Source organism: Oncorhynchus clarkii, chromosome 1 (assembly GCF_045791955.1).
Source record: "Oncorhynchus clarkii lewisi isolate Uvic-CL-2024 chromosome 1, UVic_Ocla_1.0, whole genome shotgun sequence".
NCBI classification, from domain to species: domain Eukaryota; kingdom Metazoa; phylum Chordata; class Actinopteri; order Salmoniformes; family Salmonidae; genus Oncorhynchus; species Oncorhynchus clarkii.
This window is the reverse complement of record NC_092147.1, coordinates 25,066,818-25,088,101: the sequence shown is the minus strand read 5'-3', so window position 1 is coordinate 25,088,101 and position 21,284 is coordinate 25,066,818. Positions and strand designations below refer to the sequence as shown.

General features: G+C 41.9%; 1 protein-coding gene across 1 annotated transcript in view; it reads left to right on the top strand.

Annotated features, from left to right (window-relative positions):
* Positions 1-14,483: 14,483 nt before the first annotated feature.
* LOC139415873 (cadherin-13-like) overlaps positions 14,484-21,284 on the top strand; it is a 345,399-nt gene continuing 338,598 nt past the window's right edge. Inside the window, exon 1 of the mRNA XM_071164006.1 lies at positions 14,484-14,604. Coding sequence (XP_071020107.1) covers positions 14,491-14,604 — 114 coding nt within the window. The 5' untranslated portion in view covers positions 14,484-14,490. The remainder of the gene's footprint in view (positions 14,605-21,284) is intronic.

Here is a 21,284-nt window from a genome sequence, read left to right as displayed (position 1 = left end):
GCGTGTTAACCCTCGTAAGGCTGCCAGCCCAGACGGCATCCCTATTTCACTTATAACTTACTGTATCACAATTCCAGTGGGTCAGAAGTTTACATACACTAAGTTGACTGTGCCTTTAAACTGCAGAAAATGATGTCATGGCTTTAGAAGCTTCTGATAGGCAAATTGACATAATTTGAGTCAATTGTAGGTGTTCCTGTGGATGTATTTCAAACCTTACCTTCAAACTCAGTGACTTTTGCTTGGCATCATGGGAAAATCAAAGGAAATCAGCCAAGACCCCAGAAAAATAATTGTAGACTTCCACAAGTCTGGTTCATTCTTGGGAGAAATTTACAAATGCCTGAATAGGAAGTCCAAATGTTCATCTATACAAACAAGAGTATGCCAGTATAAACACCATGCGACCACACAGCTGTCATAACGCTCAGGAAGGAGACACGTTCTGTCTCCTAGAGATGAACGTGCTTTGGTGCAAAAGTGCAAATCAATCCCAGAACAACAGCAAAGGACATTGAGAAGATGCTGGAGGAAACAGGTACAAAAGTACCTATATCCACAGTAAAAACAAGTCCTATATCGATATAACCTGAAAGGCCGCTCAGCAAGGAAGAAGCCACTGCTCCAAAACCACAATAAAAAAGCCAGACTACGGTTTGCAACTGCACATGGGGACAATGATTGTATTTTTTTGAGAAATGTCCTCTGGTCTGATGAAACAAAAATAGAACTGTTTGGCCATAATGACCATCGTTATGTTTGGAGGAAAAAGGGGTAAGCTTGCAAGCCGAAGAACACCATCCCAACTGTGAATTACGGGGGTGGCAGCATCATGTTGTTGGGGTGTCAGCATCATGTTGTGGGGGTGCTTTTCTGCAGGAGGGACTGGTTCACTTCACAAAATAGATGGCATCATGAGGGAGGAAAAGTATGTGAATTTTTTGAAGCAACATCTCAAGGCATCAGTCAGGAAGTTAAAGCTTGGTCGCAAATGGGTCTTCCAAATGGACAATGACCCCAAGCATATGTCCAAAGTTGTGGAAAAATAGCTTAAGGACAACAAAGTCAAGGTATTTGAGTGGCCATCACAAAGCCCTAACCTCAATCCTATTGAAAATGTGTGGGCAGAACTGAAAAAGCGTGTGTGAGCAAGGAAGCCTACAAACCTGACCTGAAACGTTTGACCCAAGTTAAATAATTTCAAGGCAATGCTACCGAATACTAATTGAGTGTATGTTAACTTCTGACCCACTGGGAATGTGATGAAAGAAAGAAGAGCTGAAATAAATCATTCTCTCTACTATTATTCTGACATTTCACATTCTTAAAATAAAGTGTTGATCCTAACTGACCCAAGACAGGAGATTTTTACTAGGTTTAAATGTCAGGAATTGTGAAAAGCTGAGTTTAAATGTAGTTGGCTAAGGTGTATGTAAACTTCTGACTTCAGCTGTATATTAGAATGCTGTTCATTCACTATAGCTCAGCATTCAACACCGTAGTATCCTCCAAGCTCGGGGCCCTGGATCTGAACCCCACCGTGTACAACTGAGTCCTGGATTTCCTGATTTGCCACCCCCAGGTGGGGAAGGTAGGAAAAACACCTCTCCCTCTGTGGTGCCAGGAAAATAACCTCTCACTCAATGTAGACAAAACAAAGAAGCTGATCGTGGACTTCAGGAAACAGCAGAGGGAGCACGTCCCTATTCACATCGACGGGACTGCAGTGGAGCAGGTGGAAAGCTTCAAGTTCCTCGGCGTACACATCACTGGCAAACTGAAATGGTCCACCCACTCAGACAGTGTGGAGAAAAAGGTGCAACAGCGCTTCTTCAACCTCAGGAGGCTGAAGAAATTTGTTTTGGCACATAAATACCTCACATACTTTTACAGATGCACAATTGAGAGCATCCTGTCAGGCTGTATCACGGCCTGGTACGGCAACTGCACCGCCCGCAACCGCAGTGCTCTCCAGAGGGTGATGCGGTCTGCCCAATGCATCACCGGGGGCAAACTACCTGCCCTCCAGGACACCTAAAGCACCCGATGTCACAAGAAGGCCAAGAAGATCATTAAGGACAACAATCACCCAAGCCTCTGCCTGTTCACCCCACTATCATCCAGAAGGCAGGCAGATGCATCAAAGCTGGGACCGAGAGACTGAAAAATAGCTATATCTCAAGGCCATCAGACTGTTAAATAGCCCTGCACCCTTCGAGGCTGCTGCCCCATATACATAGACTTGAATATACTGGCCACTTTAATAATGGAACACTAGTCACTTTAATATTGTTTGCATATTTTTGCTTTACTCATCTCATATGTACAGTATATACTGTATTATATTCTACTGTATTTTAGTCTATGCCATGCCGACATTGCTCATCCTAATATTTATATATTCCTTAATTCCATTCTTTACTTTTAGGTTGTGTGTATTGTTGTGAATTGTTAGATGTTACTGCACTGTTGGAGCTACAAACGAAACACATGCATTTTGCAACACCCGCAATGACATCTGCTAAACATGTGTATGTATTGTATTTTATTTGATTTGATTTAGCTACCATGACAAAGACCAAAGATGGCGGGAGTACCGTTGAGGACAGTGGTGTCTCTCTATCCCCGGTGAAGGATCTTTTAAACAAACAAAAATAGTTCTACAAGCAGTTGTTACAACAACAATAAAATAGCTTCAAGTGTTTTGTCCAGATACTGGTGGACTAAACTAATAAAAGAATGGATGACCTGACCAGTGAGGTCCAGGACCTGAAAAACAGTTTGCAGATCTCCCAGGTTCAGCTCGATGAGTTTAAAAAGAATAATGGTAAGATGACAGCAATCTGTATGTCATTGAGAGAGGACATCAGTTTTGTGTGTGAATCCATGATAACAATGATGGTTAATTCAGACTATCTCTAGGGACAATCAAGGCGGAATAATGTGCTGTGGACGGAATTGCAGAATCTCCACATGAAACCTGGATGGAGTCTGAGTGAAATTATCTCTCAGAAATTTAAGATGGACCACAGGAATATTGAGGTGGAGCGCGCCCACGGGACTGGAAAACCCACCACCGGCCCAGGTGACAGGCCCAGGCCAAGTTCCTGAGGTTCAGGGACAAGGTAGCTGTTCTGGAAAGAGCTAAGAACTTGAGAGGAAGGTATATCTTCCTCAATGAGGACTATCCTAAAGCTGTGAGCCAGAAGAGGAAAGAACTTATCCCAGCCGTGGAAGCTTCTAGAGCACGTGGGGACATTGCTTACATCTGCTATGACAGGCTCATTGTCCACCCTCCTTCCCTCCCAGATTCCTGGAAGGGATGAGAGAGCCAAGCCTATGGGTTCGTAGATTCAACCACGCAGCACACACACCAAGTGATTAATGGACTGCTAAAATGTATATTTTTTCTCTTGCTTTGTTTGCTCTTTTCCATATTATGTCTATCTCTGATAAGATGCCCATATTAATATATGTAGCCTTAGAAATAAGGTTCATGAAATCAATAACTTGCTAACATCCGATAACATTCATATATAAGCCATTTGTGAGACTCACTTAGATCATTAATTTGATGATACAGCAGTAGAAGTACAAAGATACAACATCTATAGAAGAGACAGAAATGCTTATGGGGGAGGTGTTGCTGTATATACTCAGAGCCATATCCCTGTAATGCTTAGAGAAGATTAGTGTTATTGAAGTGTTGTGTTTGCAGGTTGACTTGGCACATCGAAAGCCTTTTCTTTAGGGGATTATCTAAATAATATGTGTGAATTTCTTGATGGTGAAAAATCTTTTAAAAAAATCAGAATGACACAAATTCCCCGATATCAGGGAGGTCTACTTTCTTGGGGACCTGAATATTGACTGGTTTTCATCAAAGCTGTCCGCTCAAGAGGAAGCTTCTCACTGTAACCAGTGCCTGTAATCATGTTCAGGTTATTAATAAACCTACCAGGTTGTTTACAAACACTACAGGAACAAGTTCATCCACATGATTCAATCACATTTTTACAAAAACTTCAGAAATTTGTTCTAAAGCTATATCCGTACCTATTGTATGCAGTGATCACAATATAGTGGCTATAGCCAGGAAAGTTCCAAAAGCTGGGCTTAAAATATTATGTAAGAGATCATACAAAATATTTTGCTGTGATTTATGTGGATGATGTTAAAAATATTTGTTGGACTGATTAATAAGGAGCATCCAGATGCTGCACTTTATTAATTTATGAAATTGCTTCCTCTAATTATTGAACAACATGCACCTGTAAAGAAACTGATTGTTAGAACTGTTAAATTTCATGGATTAATGAGGAATTAAAAAACTGTATGGTCAAAAGAGATGGAGCAAAAGGAGTGGCTAATAGGTCTAACTACACATCTGACTGATTGACTTACTGCAAATTGAGAAATTATGTGACTAAAATCAACAAAAAGAAGAAGAAACTATATTATGAAGCCAAGATCAATGATATAATGAATGATGGGAAAAAAAACTTTCATTGAATCAGATGGCTTGTTCATCACAAAACCATTTGATATTGCTATTAATTTTTATGATTACTTCATTGGCAAAGTGGGTAAGGAAATGCCAACATCAAACAGTTAGCCATCGTATTCATGCAACAAACAAAAAAATGAAAGAAAAACAAGTTTCAATTTTGCGTCGGAGAGGTGGATTTTATTTTGTTATCGATCAATAATGACAAACCTCCTGGCATGACAAATTTGATGGAAAGCTACTGAAGATGGTAGTTGACTTTATAGCCCCTCCTGTCTGTTATATCTTTAACTGAGCCTAGAGGAAAGTATTTGTCCTCAGGCCTGGAGGGAAGCAAACGTAATTCTGCTGCCCAAGAGTAATAAATAGTCCTTTACTGGTTCTAAAAGCAGACCTATAAGCTTCCTGCCAGCACTTAGCATTTTTTTGTTCTTGACCAAATACAATGCTATTTCCATGTAAACAAATGAACAACATACTTTCAGCATGCTTATAGAGAAGGGCAATCAACATGTACTGCACAGACACAAATGACTAATGATTGGTTGAAAGAAATTAATAATAAGAAGATTGTGGGAGCTGTACTGTTCAGCATGGTGGTGAGACTGGTGTTTTGCGGGTACTATTTAATGAAGCTGACATTTGAGGAGTCTGTTTCTCAAACTAGGCACTCTTATGTACTTGTCCTCTTGCTCAGTTGTGCACCGGGGCATCCCACTCCTCTATCTATTCTGGTTAGTGCCAGTTTGAGCTGTTCTGTTAAGGGAGTAGTACACAGCGTTGTACCAGATCTCCAGTTTCTTGGCAATTTCTCACATGGAATAGCCTTCGTTTCTCAGAACAACATCAGACTGACGAGTTTCAGAAGAAAGTCCTTTGTTTCAGGCCATTTTAAGCCTGTAATTGAACCCACAAATGCTGATTCTCCAGATACTCAAAAGATGGACAGTTTTATTGCTTCTTTAATAATCAGAACAACAGATTTCAGCTGTGCTAACATATTTGCAAAAAGGTTTTCTAATGATAAATTAGCCTTTTAAAATGATAAACTTGGATTAGCTAACACAACGTGCCGTTGGAACACAGGAGCGATGGTTGCTGATAATGGGCCTCTGTACACCTATGTAGATATTCCATAAAACATCAGCAGTTTCCAGCTACAATAGTCATTTACAACATTAATCATGTCTACACTGTTTTTCTGATCAATTTGATGTTATTTTAATTAATTTTTTTTTTTCAAAAACAAGGAAATTTCTATGTGACCCCAAACTTTTGAATAGTTTTGTATATGGTATGGCTTTTCAACCTCTGCCTTATCGTGGATTCAGAGCTATTTAATAGAACTCAAAGGGTTTTATTTAATTGAAGATTCTTTAATGGCAAACATGTAAAGTGTGGTGTACCGCAGGGCAGCTCTTTAGGCACTCTTTTCTATTTTTTACCAATGACCTGCCACGGACATTAAACCGATCGTGTGTGTTCATTTATGCTGATGATTCAACAATATATGCATTAGCAACCACAGCTAATAAAGTCACTGAATACCTTAACAAATAGTTGCAGTATGTTTTGGAATTGGTGGCCAGTAATAAACTGGTCCTGAACATCTCTAAAACTAAGAGCAGTGTATTTGGTACAAATCATTCCCTAAGTTCTAGACCTGCTGAATCTGGTACTGAATGGAGTGGCTGTTCAACAAGTTGAGGAGACTAAATTACAAGGCGTTACCTTAGATTGTAAACTGTCATGGTCAAAACGTAGATTAAAATGTTGTAAAGATGGGGAGCGGCCTGTCTGCAAGACTTGCAGGCTATAGTTTTGTCTTATCTTGATTATTGTCCAGTCGTGTGGTCGAGTGCAGCAAGGAACGACCTGGTTAAGCTGCAGCTGGCCCAGAACAGAGCGGCACGTCTTGCTCTTTATTGTAATCAGTGGGCTGATATAAATACTATGCATGCCAGTCTCTCTTGGTTAAGAGTTGAGTCACTTCTTCTTTTTATATGAAACATTGTGTTGAAAATCCCAACTTGTTTGCATCGTCAACTTACACACAGCTCTGACACACACACTTACCCCACCAGACATGCCACCAGGGGTCTTTTCACAGGCACCAAGAAAGCATTCGGTAATAAATGAAGCCCTTATTGCATGGAACTCCGATCCATCTCATATTTAAAAAAAAACAGATAAAGCAACACCTCATGGCACAACGTCTCAGCCTTATTTGACCTAGATAGTTTGTGTGTATTGCAGCATTGATATGTAGGCTACGTGTGCCTTTTGTAAAAATAAATTATGTACTGTATGTAGTTCTGTCCTTGAGCTGTTGTGTATTAATGTTCTGTATTGTGTCACGTTTTATGTTTTGTGTGGACCCCAGGAAGAGTAGCTGCTGTTTTTGCTACAGCTAATAGGATCCTAATAAAATATCAAAATAATAATACCAGTATCCTGCTCTAACTCAGCAAAATAGTAGAGGAGCACTTTGTTCATTCTTAATACACACTCTCTGTATCTTTCGGTCTCTCTCTCCATTTCTCTCTCTTTCTCTTTCTTTCTAGGAGTGTAGTTGGCTACCATTTATTAGAACTATTCCAGAGCAGAACAGGAAGTGGTTGTCCAGGCGGTTTGCTCAGTCCCCCGGCTTGGTGCCTGGGGCCTTGTTCATTTAGTCTAATTGATTGTGTTAATTGTGTTAGGATGACTGTAGGGTAGGAATCCCATCCTTCCTTCCCTTCTGTTTTTATACATGTTAATCATCACTATTATGGTGAAAAGTGCCAATGTTAGGCTAAACAGTCTCACACAGCCTCTAATACAGATCCCCAGATGAATCAAAGTGACGTGAAATCCATTTTGATGAAATGAGCTTGAAGAAGGGGAAAAGCAATAAAGAGCAGATTTACCTGGCTTGCACTCCCAGTAAGACATTGGCCTTGTGGTGGCTTATGGGAGATGTAATATATATGAGTACTCACCTTGCACTTTAAAGCATAACAAAAGTGTTATCGCTCTGACCACTGTCATGTCTACTATCATTAAATGTGAAGACTGTTATTTTATCAAATCAATTATGTATGTGAAATTATTATTACGTGATTAAACTAATCATGTAAACTTAATTAACTAGGAAGTCAGGGCACCACGGAAAATGTTGATTTACATAGCTATAATCTTCCGAATATAACTTCAGATATTTTAATATCTGATCGATTAGTCACTCATTAATGTATTATTATTACCTTGTTCCAAACGTCGTAAAATGCTTGGTTATCTGCACAAACTCTAGCATACATTATGAATCAGCAATATACAAATTGGCTTCATTATTTATTTACTAACTAATGAAATCACAGAAATACATAAACAGTAAATATTACACATTGGGTTGCTAACAATGATACAAAGAAAAAGTCCCTAGTGGGCAAAGCCGATATGACGGCTTGGTAGACAAAAGAAAAGAGGTGTGCAGTTCAAGAGCGGGAAACTCATTGAGGATTACTACACTCCTAGAAATTGCTACTACTTTACATGAACAACCGCTTGTTTAAAAATAAAATAAATATATTATATTTCCGACCATTAGTTGTTGTTATCTTCTCTGTTGGAATCCGGTCTGTCTGCTGGAGAGAGTCAACAGAGTCTCTCTGGATGTGTTTCCCCGAAGATCAAAGTATTTTGTGGTTATTAGAATGGATACTTTAGACTACCATTCAGAAACGTTCTCATAGAATATGTTCTTCGGTTGTTGTCGGTACTCTCGTTCTAGACTTACATAATTTCTAGCTGAAGACTAGTAATTATACGTCTACGAGTTGCTCTTATTCTGTAGTGATCGATAGTCTCAGAGTTTAACCATTTCCAGCCGTGTAGCCAATGCTCCACGTGGTATGGTCTTGTCCTTTGGTAGAGTTGTAGTTTAAACCACTTCACACACCAGTGTCACCCGGCATGTTTTGTTCTTAGAAATTCAACCATTTTCAACCTTCGCTTACACCGGGGTTTGCTTGGTCTGGTGTGAATTTCATCAGGAGTGGGTTTTATGCGTTTCAGTAGAAAAGGGCGGTCCATGACGCCAACGTAATGTCTATGCTCATGTGGGCGTGGCCACTGACAAGTTCATCTTTATATGAAAGTCCATACACTCATTTAGAATGTTATGTTAACGTCACATTACATCTTTTCACTAATAGTTTCATGTTTAATCACATACGTTTCACAATATTTAGATGTAAACCAAACCTGACAGCTGGGAAATGTACACTTCAGGAGATACAGTTATGTGTGTTTCCTGTCCTTCATGAGATCACCAAATGAAACACACTCGTCACACCTGTTCACGGACCCTTCCCACATTCTCAAAAGTAGAGGTAATTGTTTAATTTTGGGGATTTAGGAGTTTGGCCAAGTGAAGTCCTTTGTTCTCTCTCTGCCAGGAATTTATAATCTGAGATAACAAAACCTGGGTTTAGGAGAGAGAGTGAGGGGGGGGATCAGCCACGAGCTACACCCAGAAAGGGCAACGTCATGACACCACTGATATTGCTATCAACTTCATATTAAGAGCTATTTTATGAGTATGATATTTTGTTTCCTAGATAACTCTATTAATGGTCACATTGAAACTTTGAGTTCACAGTAATGCATTCAGAGAAACATCTCAATCAGAACATTATGATTATTTGTGATATTGAGAAAAGACTGAGAAAAATAGTGAAAGATAGAAGGAACTGGAAGAAAATGAAGGAAGCTGGTCAGGATGGTGAGGAATGTATAGGGCACAAGGCAAGACCCAGATGCAGACACGAGAGGCAGATGGTTCGAGTCTGTGATATTGATTAGTATCCAATGGGCAGGCAAGAAAATGGTTGTGGACAGGCAAAGGATCATAACAAGGTCAGAGTCCAGGAGGTACAGAGTAGCAGGCAGGCTTGAGGTCAGGGCCGGCAGTATGATCAGGCAGGCAGGATCAGAGTCAAGGCAGGCAAGGGTCAAAACTGTGAGGACTAGCAAAACAGAGAAAAGGAAAAAGCAGGCGCACAGAGTAACACGCTGGTTGACTTGACAAAACAAGTCAAAATGGCACAGACAGACAGAAAACACAGGTATAAATTCCCAGGGGATAATGGGGAAGATGGGTGACACTTGGAGGGGGTGGAGACAAGCATCGGGACAGATGAAACAGATCAGGGTGTGACAGAAATTTACAAATTAAAGCCTCCAGTTTTATTTAACATACATAGAGTTCTTCTCTTGTGAATGCTCTGATGGTTACCTTGCAGGGAGAGCAGTAGGACTTTCACTATCAGAGACTACAGTATATGCTGTTGGAGGGCAGTGCAGAACACAGCTTAATTCAGACTAAGTGGATCAGCCTGTGTCTTCATAGAAATAACTTCACTGAATTTACTGAAGCTTACAGTACCTTTAACTTTCTTTGCGCAAAGAGTTAACACTGTCTTTTGTCACATTTTCTTCTTAGCCTGAAAGTTCCTCACCTCCACCTCCACCTTGGCTGATTTCCTTTAATGAGGACTTAACAGCCAATCAGAGGCACTAATTGTACCATTGTTTCCCCACTGATGTGAGCGGATGGACATTGTGCAACGAGTACGAGGCTCATCACCACCTCAAAGGCCAGGGGGGACCAGGAGGCCCAGGGACCAGGGGCCCCTCCAGATACTTCCTGCTAATTACCAGCAGAGTGGGTAGACAATCAGGCTGTTCTTAGCCTCTGATTGCTATTATCAGCTGCTGCTTTTACTTTGTTCGAATATCTGAAGCACCTTAGAAGATCTCTCCACCTGCCTGCCAGTGATGACCCTATTATGCAACCAGAGAGATACTCCTTGTGTGGCTCCTGTTCTGTTCTGAATATATTCCATAGCTGTGAAGAGCTCCTTGGGAACATCTTGGTGCAATCTGTTTGCTCACTGGAGAGACTGTATCTCCACTCTTCCCTGACACGGAAAGACACTCTCTGAGACTGGGAGTGTGTAAGTGCTCTCTACGTCTCTGTCTGTATTTCCTCATTTGCCTTGTTTGCCCCAAGTTGTTGTTGACTTTCATGCTACTGGAAACTTCACCTTGCCCAAAATTCTAAGTGACAGAATTTCATCTACAGTCAGTGAAGTGTCTTACAGTGCTGGTGGACTGAGCCATCATGCATTAGCATACTTTAGATCTCACAGGCAGGTGTACAGTCAAGCCGTCGTATGAGTTTGGACTGGCGTGATGCACAACATTGCACTTGAAAAGATTTAGCATTCATCCAACCAGAGCTTATCAGGAGACTACTGCAAAGTGCTCCAGTGGTGTAGAGCCTCCTCCACCTCTTCTCTTCTCTTGTTGTGTTATGTGGAGATGGAGAGAGGATCCACACACCCCTGTCATCAGCAGGTTACAGCAAGAGCCCTGCACTATTTCATGTTTGCTGCAATGGTTAAGAGTGTTGATAGAAATATGTGAGCTTCTCCCACTAGAGCTCCCACACAGGGGTGCTCAAGACTATGGAGAGCGCCAATTGGGTTTGGGTGTGGGTGTGTGTGTTTTTGCGCACGTGCGTGCATGTGTGTGAAATGAATCGCCACAGCAGCAGCTCAGAGAATCACATTCCCCCTGCACACACCCTTTAAACTCCTCATGACACTTCCTGTTGCTATTCATCTCAACTTATTGCCCCATTGTCACTCACCTTCCCCACTGCCTGTATAGCTACTTCATTAAGATGTTACATGTGCAAACTCTGACTACATATTGGGTCCTTTTTTCATGTGACCCAGTTTAACAATCACTCTGCAGGGTTTTTCTGCCTACCTAATAACTGTTTTAAAACAGTTCTATCTATTGCATTTGCTAGCTGTGTGTGTTTAGTGTAGCTACTGTGTATGAGAAAAAAGGGTAAACTTGGTATTCTACAAGAGAATCACTCCCTTAGCAACATCTCACGGGACTCTTCGAAGGCCATTACAGAGCCTATCTAGAGAACGGTAGCGTCCCACACGAGGGAACAGGAGGAGGAGGAGAAGGAGGAGGAGGAGGAGGAGGAGGAGGAGGAAGGGTACTACATAATATATGAAGGCTGAATGAAGAGTAGGTGCTGTAGTTTCTTCTCCCACATACTCCAGTGGCTTGGGACTGTTGAGAGTCTGACGTTTTGCTACTTCAAACGAGATGCACAGAGGGAGAGTACGAGAATAGTGGGGGCCTGTGGAACGTGCAATGTACCCAGTCTCGGAGTAGAGAGAGAGAGAGGCTCAGAATGCTGGCCTCATACCAGATGCACTTTCAAGTGAGAGTAGAAAGGCTGGATTTTAGCACTAGTCCCCAGGAACGCTTGAAGCACTCTCTCATTAGACATGACCTTCTAGCTCCCTGAGAGGTGAAGGCAGAGGGGAGGGGCCATTTACCCCCACTGTGGAGCATGGCTCCTTCTGCGTCCGTAGTGGAGATGGAGGCACACTTATCCAAAAAAACTTACAGACACTTAGGACTAAAGTTCATGACAAAAATGGCCAACATCAATGATTCACAGCCCTATGAGATATACGGCTTAGGTTAGCCACTGGACTGGGCCACAATGTGGTGGAGTGCTGAAATAAAGTGTTGGTAGGGATCAGAGATGGTTTGAATAAATGGACATGACCCTGAAAAAGGCAGCTTGCTTAAATGTCCTAAATAATGGTAAATTTCGGCTTTGAAAACCAACACACGTTTAAAAGACACCCTTTATCCATCGCCCCCAAGACTAACTCCAGGGGGCAGTCTGATTGAAAACGGATCTATTGTTTGTATTTCTGAAACCTGTAGAAGTCAGCAGATCCATTGATCACTGGGCACTGGGAAGTGCTGAAACAAGCTGTAGATTTGTTGCAGGGATTACACTGGCCCAGTTGGATTTCCTCTTAGAACTATAAGGCTCTGGACTTCAATGGCTCTAAATAGCAAACCCCACCAGCGGATTAGCACAGTGTCTATACAGGAACAACAGATGACCTTGAAATGCTGCCTTCCTTGTACACAAATAGACACAGGACTACACTTGTGCCTATACATACATGTGCTGTATGTGTTTTCTTTGTGTGCCATGTGACTTGAGTAGCAACTAAATTAGACTCTCATCATGGACATCATGCACTCTCAAATGTAAAAAAAATGATAACGCTGTCCTCAAAACACATGTTCTATTGTACAGCATCTATGGGATAAAGGAAATCAAGGATATTTTGGGAAAAATGTCAATCGGCAGAACATTAATCTGTGTTTGAAATTAACTAACCACCCATTGTTTTCCTTGTGGTTTGAAGGACACCGTATAAATGTATTTTAAATTAATATACGTACATATCTGTACTGTATCTGCCCTTGAAGTATAAAAAATAAATGTAAAAAATGATTTGCTAAAATGTTTAATTTGGCTTTACTGCTATTAGCCCACACAAACAAATTGAATAACAGATTCACTACATGGAACAACAGACACTCAAGCGAATTATTATTTTTTACATATATTTAACCCCTTATTTTTGGAACTACTGTATTTCATTTTTTAACTGGTACCAGGGGACCTTCACACAATGTCTTTGGAGGCCTGTGGGTATCCTAGAGCAACACAACTGACCTATTCATGAGAGTCTCACCTTTCCATAGAGCTCATATTAGTGTGTAGCCCAAACTGTACGGACGCTACAGACAGAAATTGTCAGATCGGCTGCATCAACTCCAGACAAGTTCCAAAATGCTTGTGGGGGGTTGTAGAGCAAAACGGAGAACACCATTGTGAGAGTCTCATAGTTTGTCGGCCAAACCATTCGGACGCTACAGACGATGTTGTGAAAAGACCGATTTCCGGAAAGTCTTAAGGTCTGACAAACATTGCTCTAGCTCTGTCATCTTTTACCGCAGATGTGGTGGATTGAGATGCATCCACTGCAAAAAAAATGATATCTCTAGTTTAAACTGACGGTTTTTGATGGGAACGTTTTTTATTATGCTAATTCGATTTCAGTGGGGTCGCTGAAATCAACTCGAGGAGGTTTTAATAGAGCATTGGGCCACCACGAGTCAGAACAGCTTCAATGCACCTTGACATAGATTCTACAAGTGTCTGGAAATCTTTTGGAAGGATGTGACACCATTCTTCCACAATAAATTTGGTGTTTTGTTGATGGTGGTGGAAAACACTGTCTCAGGCACCTCTCCAGGATCTCCCATAAGTGTTCAAGTGGCATATGGCTGACATCGTTGTCATGCACTGTGGATGGGGGCATTGTTATCCTATGGGGGCATAGCCATGGTATCCAAAATAATGGCCTACCCAGAATTTTTATACATAACCCTAAGCATGATGAGATGTTAAATGCATAATTAACTCGAGAACCACACCTGTGTGGAAGCACCTGCTTTCAATAAACTTTGTATCCTTCATTTAATCAAGTTATTTTGTCAGTTACCTGTATATCTTCCTGTAGTAAAGACATTGTGGCCTGGTCCCAGATATGTTTGTGCCATCTTCTTTGATGTTTGGCATCACAACAATGATAGGAGTTGGTTATACAGCACACAGATCTGGGACCAGTCTGTAAACTAGTCTGTGTTTGACATGTGTAGCCTTATGTGAGTGTGCAGTACAGTGTGAATCTAACATACTCTGATCTCTTTTGCTTCTAACCTGCCTTCTCCTGCTGGGACCTGTGGATGTTGATGCCTTTGCTAGCTTATTGTGAGTACACATCTGATTAGACTTCTGGCCAAACCATATTCTCATCTCAATATTTCATATTTTGACATCAATGGGACGTTTGCTTGGAAAATTTTGCCTTATTTGAATATGTAATGAATACACAATCCATATTTTTAGTTGGATTTATACAGTCAGTTATCGTTTAGCATTGACAGTTTGCTAATGACTACTTGTTGTACTTTATTGTGTGTTGCTCCAGGTGATGTCGTCAGGCATGGAGGATGACCACATCTTCCATATGACTGGGTCGGGTGCAGATCAGGACCCAAAGGGGGTGTTCACCATCAACAGGTTGACTGGAGAGGTGTCTGTTAGCCAAGAGCTGGACAGAGAGGCCATCAATTCCTACATGGTGAGTACCCTGCCATACCGCACACAGCAGAAAGAAACACCAACATTTTGATTCCATCAGCTGATGCTTATCCGTTTATGTACAACAAAAATGGCTGAAACATAAAATTAGAGAAAATTCACAGAAGATGTGTTTAGGTTTCAGCTGCAGACTTTGATGCCAGATCTAGACTGTGTATATTTCTAGCAGAATCTGTCTGAGTGAAAATTGTTTCATATTCTCTTATTGGTGACTTGACACTATCCGTCAGAAGTTGGAGCTTTGTGACAAAATAGTCATAAAGAGACTGTGAGAATCTAGTTTAGCCTAGTGCCTCTGGGGTTAGCATTGCCTTGAGAAAGTGAGAGGAGAAGAGGGAGCCAGCAGGCCCAGGTGGGTTCAAATAAGACACAGCCAAGCACAACACTTGACATTTACATCTCCCTCCTCTGCTCTCCCCAGCTACACACTCAGACATGCACGCACACACAAAAGATCGCCCACACAGACACACACACAAGCACACATGCACACACACATAAACACACACACTGATTTGCCAATCTCATTCCCCACTGGCAATCATGCACGCATTAAAGGCTGCCATTTCACTTCAGTTACATTTAGATTTCTATAAAGGAGTGTGACTGCGTCCACCTGCATGAGTTTGTGTAAGGGGCTGTTTGCCTATCTAGTTGTCTGTGTTTGATGGTCATGTATCAGTGGTTTAAAGAATTGTGTGTGGGTTTTGAGTTATACATTGAAAGGTGCTGTTCATGGTTGTTACTAGTTGCAGGCTTTGTGCTGGGATGGCTGTTGTACTGTTAGTCACAGTAGATCCAGAAAAAAACATAACTACAAGGATGGCATATAGTTACACTCTCTCTCCCCCTTGGTCTGCTAGACCAATTTACTGCACAAATATATTCAGAATTTGGAAATGAGTCATGAATTGATTACCAGGACTTTTCTCGAACATTCTCTCACACACAGACAGGAACATACACACACAGACAGACATATATACACACACACCCACACAAAGTGGCTTCAGTGATGAAGCACTCTTTACCTAATTCTGTGGTATCTGGGCAAAATTACTGCATTTCCAGCTAATCCCGGAAACAGCATCACATCAGGGATAATTACATGGCTGCTAATTCAGGCTGACACACACACAGGCCAGAGAGGTCTCTCTGAGGTTAGACTCACTGGACTATGTCCTCATGCCATATACAGTGCCTTGCGAAAGTATTCGGCCCCCTTGAACTTTGCGACCTTTTGCCACATTTCAGGCTTCAAACATAAAGATATAAAACTGTATTTTTTTGTGAAGAATCAACAACAAGTGGGACACAATCACGAAGTGGAACGACATTTATTGGATATTTCAAACTTTTTTAACAAATCAAAAACTGAAAAATTGGGCGTGCAAAATTATTCAGCCCCTTTACTTTCAGTGCAGCAAACAGTATAGTAGTATAGTATAGTAACCAGTATAGTAAAACCTGTACACACACACACACACACACACACACACACACACACACACACACACACACACACACACACACACACACACACACACACACACACACACACACACACACACACACACACATTTGGTACTCACAAGTATAGCAGAACATGTACTGTACAGTACACACACGCAGGCCAGATGTCTCTGTGTGATATTGGACTCACTGGACTATGTCCTCATTCCAATCATTCCTCCTTTATACACACTGTAATCACAGCATCCCCCCTCACTCTCTCTCTGTCTCTATCTCTGTCTTTCTCTCTATCAATTCAATTAAAAATGCTATATTGGCATGGGAAACATATGTTTATGTTGTCAAATCAAGTGAAATAGATAATAAACAAAAGTGAAATTAACAATCAGAAATTAACAGTAAAGATTACTCACAAAAGTTTCAAAAGAATAGAGACATGTCAAATGCTATATTATGGCTATGTACAGTGTTGTAACAATGTGAAAATAGTTGAAGTACAAAAGGGAAAATAAATAAACATAAATATGTGTTTTTATTTAGAATGTGTTTGTTCTTCACTGGTTGCCTTTATCTTGTGGCAACAGTTCACAAATCTTTCTGCTGTGATGGCACACTGTGGTATTTCACCAATAGATATGGAGTTTATCAAAATTGTATTTGTTTTGTAATTCTGAGAGAAGTGCAGCTCAGTTTCCAAATAGCATTCCAGTTTGCTCAGTTTTTTGGTTAATTCTTTCCAATGTGTCAAGTAATTATATACATATACATATACATTATATTCTTCCTTTAAAAGTTATGAACTTATGCCGCGGCTGTTAGTGGTAGATGGTGGCACCACACTATCACAAGGGGGAGTTAGAACACTGATCTATTTATCTGTAGTCTAAACTGTGGCACAAATTGACTATCTTTTCGTAAATTAATGGAGGCTTTTTCAGTCTGAGAGTCCCTCTTCTGGCACGAGAGTCCTGCATCGATGGTCCTGGAGTTAAGAGAGAACTTGGGTAAATACAATGGGGGAATTACACTTGACTTGTGGACTGACATTTTTCAAAAAATAGACACAGTGAGCTTTTCATTTCTCTCCCTCTAAAAACTGAAATAAATAATTCTACATAACAAACTGGATTTATTTACAAATTAGTAAGAAAGTCTCACCCCATGTTATATAATGGCCTTTTTCCCTTTATTATTTGAAAACGGAATAATCCCCAAAATATTGTTATTTTTTAAACAAGCAATAGAAAGTTGGTTGCAATTTCAGTTTAATCCACCAGAAAAGACAGAACAAATAATACAACAAATATTGTGATTAAACTCAAATATACGAATTGATTAAAAAAAAGGGGGGAAAAAAGGGAAAAAGTAAGGAACTTATGTCAGCCCTGCATTAAAGACCAAAATTGGTTAAGGAGAATTGTGATAAAAATTGTAAAAAAATATATACCATTTTCATTTAAAGACCAAAAAATTGACAGCTGTGCCATTTAGATTGCAAAATAGTTGGGAAGAGATTTTTTTCTTTCTCATGATCTGTGTCGTGTCGCCCGCGTGCTAGCGTAGTGGCGGCTTCCCTGTTCTATCTACTGCTGCCCCCTGGACACTATGATCACTTGGCTACATAGCTGATGCCTGCTGGACTGTCCATTAATCACGGTACTCCATTCTGTTTATTTGTGTTTTATCTGTCGGCCCCAGCCGCGAACTCAGGCTCTGTGTGTAGCTAATCCGAACCCTCTCTGCCTAGTCCTCGCCATTTTACCTGCTGTTGTTGTGTTAGCTGACTAGTTGTTGTTGTCTCACCTGTTGTTTTAGCTAGCTCTCCCAATCAAGACCTGCAATTACTTTATGCCTTGCTGTATGTCTGTCTCAAATATCAATATGCCTTGTATACTGTTGTTCAGGTTAGTTATCATTGTTTTAGTTTACAATGGAGCCCCTAGTTCCACTCCTCATACCTTCTGATACCTCCTTTGTCCCACCTCCCACACATGCAGTGACCTCACCCATTATAACCAGCATATCCAGAGATACAAGATACAGCCCAGTGCCTGGGCTTACCTCCGCTGTACCCACACCCCACCATACCCCTGTCTGCACATTATGCCCTGAATATATTCTACCACGCCCATAAATCTGCTCCTTTTATTCCTTGTCCCCAACGCTCTAGGCGACCAGTTTTGAAAGTTTTTAGCCGCACCCTCATCCTACTCCTTCTCTGTTCCTCGGGTGATGTGGAGGTAAACCCAGGCTCTGCATGTCCCCAGGCACCCTCATTTGTTGACTTCTGTAATCGAAAAAGCCTTGGTTTCATGCATGTCAACATCCGAAGCCTCCTCCCTAAGTTTGTTTTACTCATTGCTTTAGCACACTCTGCCAACCCTGATGTCCTTGCCGTGTCTGAATCCTGGCTTAGGAAGGCTACCAAAAATTCTGAGATTTCCATACCCAACTATAACACTTTCCGTCAAGATAGAACTTCCAAAGGGGGAGGAGTTGCAATCTACTGCAGAGATAGCCTGCAAAGTTCTGTCATACTTTCCAGGTCTATGCCCAAACAGTTCGAACTTCTAATTTTAAAAATTAATCTATCCAGAAATAAGTATCTCACTGTTGCAGCCTGCTACCGACCCCCCTCAGCTCCCAGCTGCGCCCTGGACACCATCTGTGAATTGATCGCCCCCCATCTAGCTTCAGAGTTTGTTCTGTTAGGTGACCTAAACTGGGATATTCTTAACACCCCGGCAGTCCTACAATCTAAGCTAGATGCCATCAATCTCACACAAATCATCAAGGAACCCACCAGGTACAACCTTAAATCCGTAAACATGGGCACCTTAATAGACATTATCCTGACCAACTTGCCCTCCAAATACACCTGCTACATCTGCTGTCTTCAATCAGGATCTCAGCGATCACTGCCTCATTGCATGCATCCGTTACGGGTCCGCGGTCAAACGACCAACCCTCAGCACTGTCAAATGCTCCCTAAAACACTTCTGCGAGCAGGCCTTTCTAATAGACCTGGCCCGGGTATCCTGGAAGGATATTGACCTCATCCCGTCAGTTGAGGATGCCTGGTCATTCTTTAAAAGTAACTTCCTTACCATCTTAGACAAGCATGCTCAGTTCAAAAAATGCAGAACTAAGAACAGATATAGCCCTTGGTTCACTCCAGACCAGACTGCCCTCGGCCAGCACAAAAACATCCTGTGGTGGACTGCAATAGCATCGAATAGTCCCCGCGATATGCAACTGTTCAGGGAAGTCAGGAACCAATACACGCAGTCAGTCAGGAAAGCAAAGGCCAGCTTTTTCAAGCAGAAATTTGTATCCTGTAGCTCTAACTCCAAAAAGTCCATGGAGAACAAGAGCATCTCCTCCCAGCTGCCCACTGCACTGAGGCTAGGTAACACGGTCACCACCGATAAATCCGTGAGAATCGAAAACTTCAACAAGCATTTCTCAACGGCTGGCCATGCCTTCCTCCTGGCTACTCCAACCTCGGCCAACAGCTCCGCCCCCCCCCCAAGCATCCCTAGCTTCGCCTTTACCCAAATCCAGATAGCAGATGTTCTGAAAGAGCTGCAAAACCTGGACCCATACAAATCAACTGAGCTTGACAATCTGGACCATTTATTTCTGAAACTGTCCGTCGCCATTGTCGCAACCCCTATTTCCAGCCTGTTCAACCTCTCCTTCGTATCATCTGAGATCCCCAAGGATTGGAAATCTGCCACGGTCATCCCCCTATTCAAAGGTAGAGACACCCTGGACCCAAACTGTTACAGACCTATATCCATCCTGCCCTGCCTATGTAAGGTCTTCGAAAGCCAAGTCAACAAACAGATCACTGACCATCTCGAATAGCACCGTACCTTCTCCGCTGTGCAATCTGGTTTCCGAGCCGGTCACGGGTGCACCTCAGCCACGCTCAAGGTACTTGGATATCATAACCGCTATTGATAGAAGACAGTACTGTGCAGCCGTCTTCATCAACCTGGCCAAGGCTTTCGACTATGTCAATCACCATATTCTTATCGGCAGACTCAGTAGCCTCGGTTTTTCTAATGACTGCTTTGCCTGATTCACCAACTACTTTGCAGACAGAGTTCAGTGTGTCAAATCGGAGGGCATGTTGTCCGGTCCTCTGGCAGTCTCTATGGGGGTACCACAGGGTTCAATTCTCAGGCCGACTCTTTTCTCTGTATATATCAATGATGTTGCTCTTGCTGCGGGCGATTCCCTGATCCACCTCTACGCAGACGACACCATTCTGTATACTTCTGGCCCTTCCTTGGACACTGTGCTATCTAACTTCCAAACAAGCTTCAATGCCATACAACACTCCGTGGCCTCCACCTGCTCTTAAACGCTAGTAAAACCAAATGCATGCTTTTCAACCGTTCGCTGCCTGCACCCACACGCCCGACTAGCATCACCACCCTGGATGGTTCCGACCTAGAATATGTGGACATCTATAAGTACCTAGGTGTCTGGCTAGACTGCAAACTCTCCTTCCAGACTCATATCAAACTTCTCCAATCCAAAATCAAATCTAGAGTCGGCTTTCTATTTCGCATCCTTCACTCACGCCGCCAAACGTACCCTAGTAAAACTGACTATCCTACCGATCCTCAACTTCGGCGATGTCATCTACAAAATAGCTTCCAATACTCTACTCAGCAAAATGGATGCAGTTTATCACAGTACCATCCGTTTTGTTAGTAAAGCACCTTATACCACCCACCACTGTGACCTGTATGCTCTAGTTGGCTGGCCCTCGCTACATGTTCATCGCCAGACCCACTGGCTCCAGGTCATCTACAAGTCTATGCTAGGTAAAGCTCTGCCTTATCTCAGTTCACTGGTCACGATGGCAACACCCACCTGTAGCACGCGCTTCAGCAGGTGTATCTCACTGATCATCCCTAAAGCCAAAACCTAATTTGGCCGCCTTTCCTTCCAGTTCTCTGCTGCCTGCGACTGGAACGAATTGCAAAAATCTCTGAAGTTGGAGACTTTTATCTCCCTCACCAACTTTGAACATCTGCTATCTGAGCAGCTAACCGATCGCTGCAGCTGTACATAGTCCATCGGTATATAGCCCACCCAATTTACCACCCTCAGCCCCATACTGTTTTTATTTATTTACTTTTCTGCTCTTTTGCACACCAGGTAGATGAC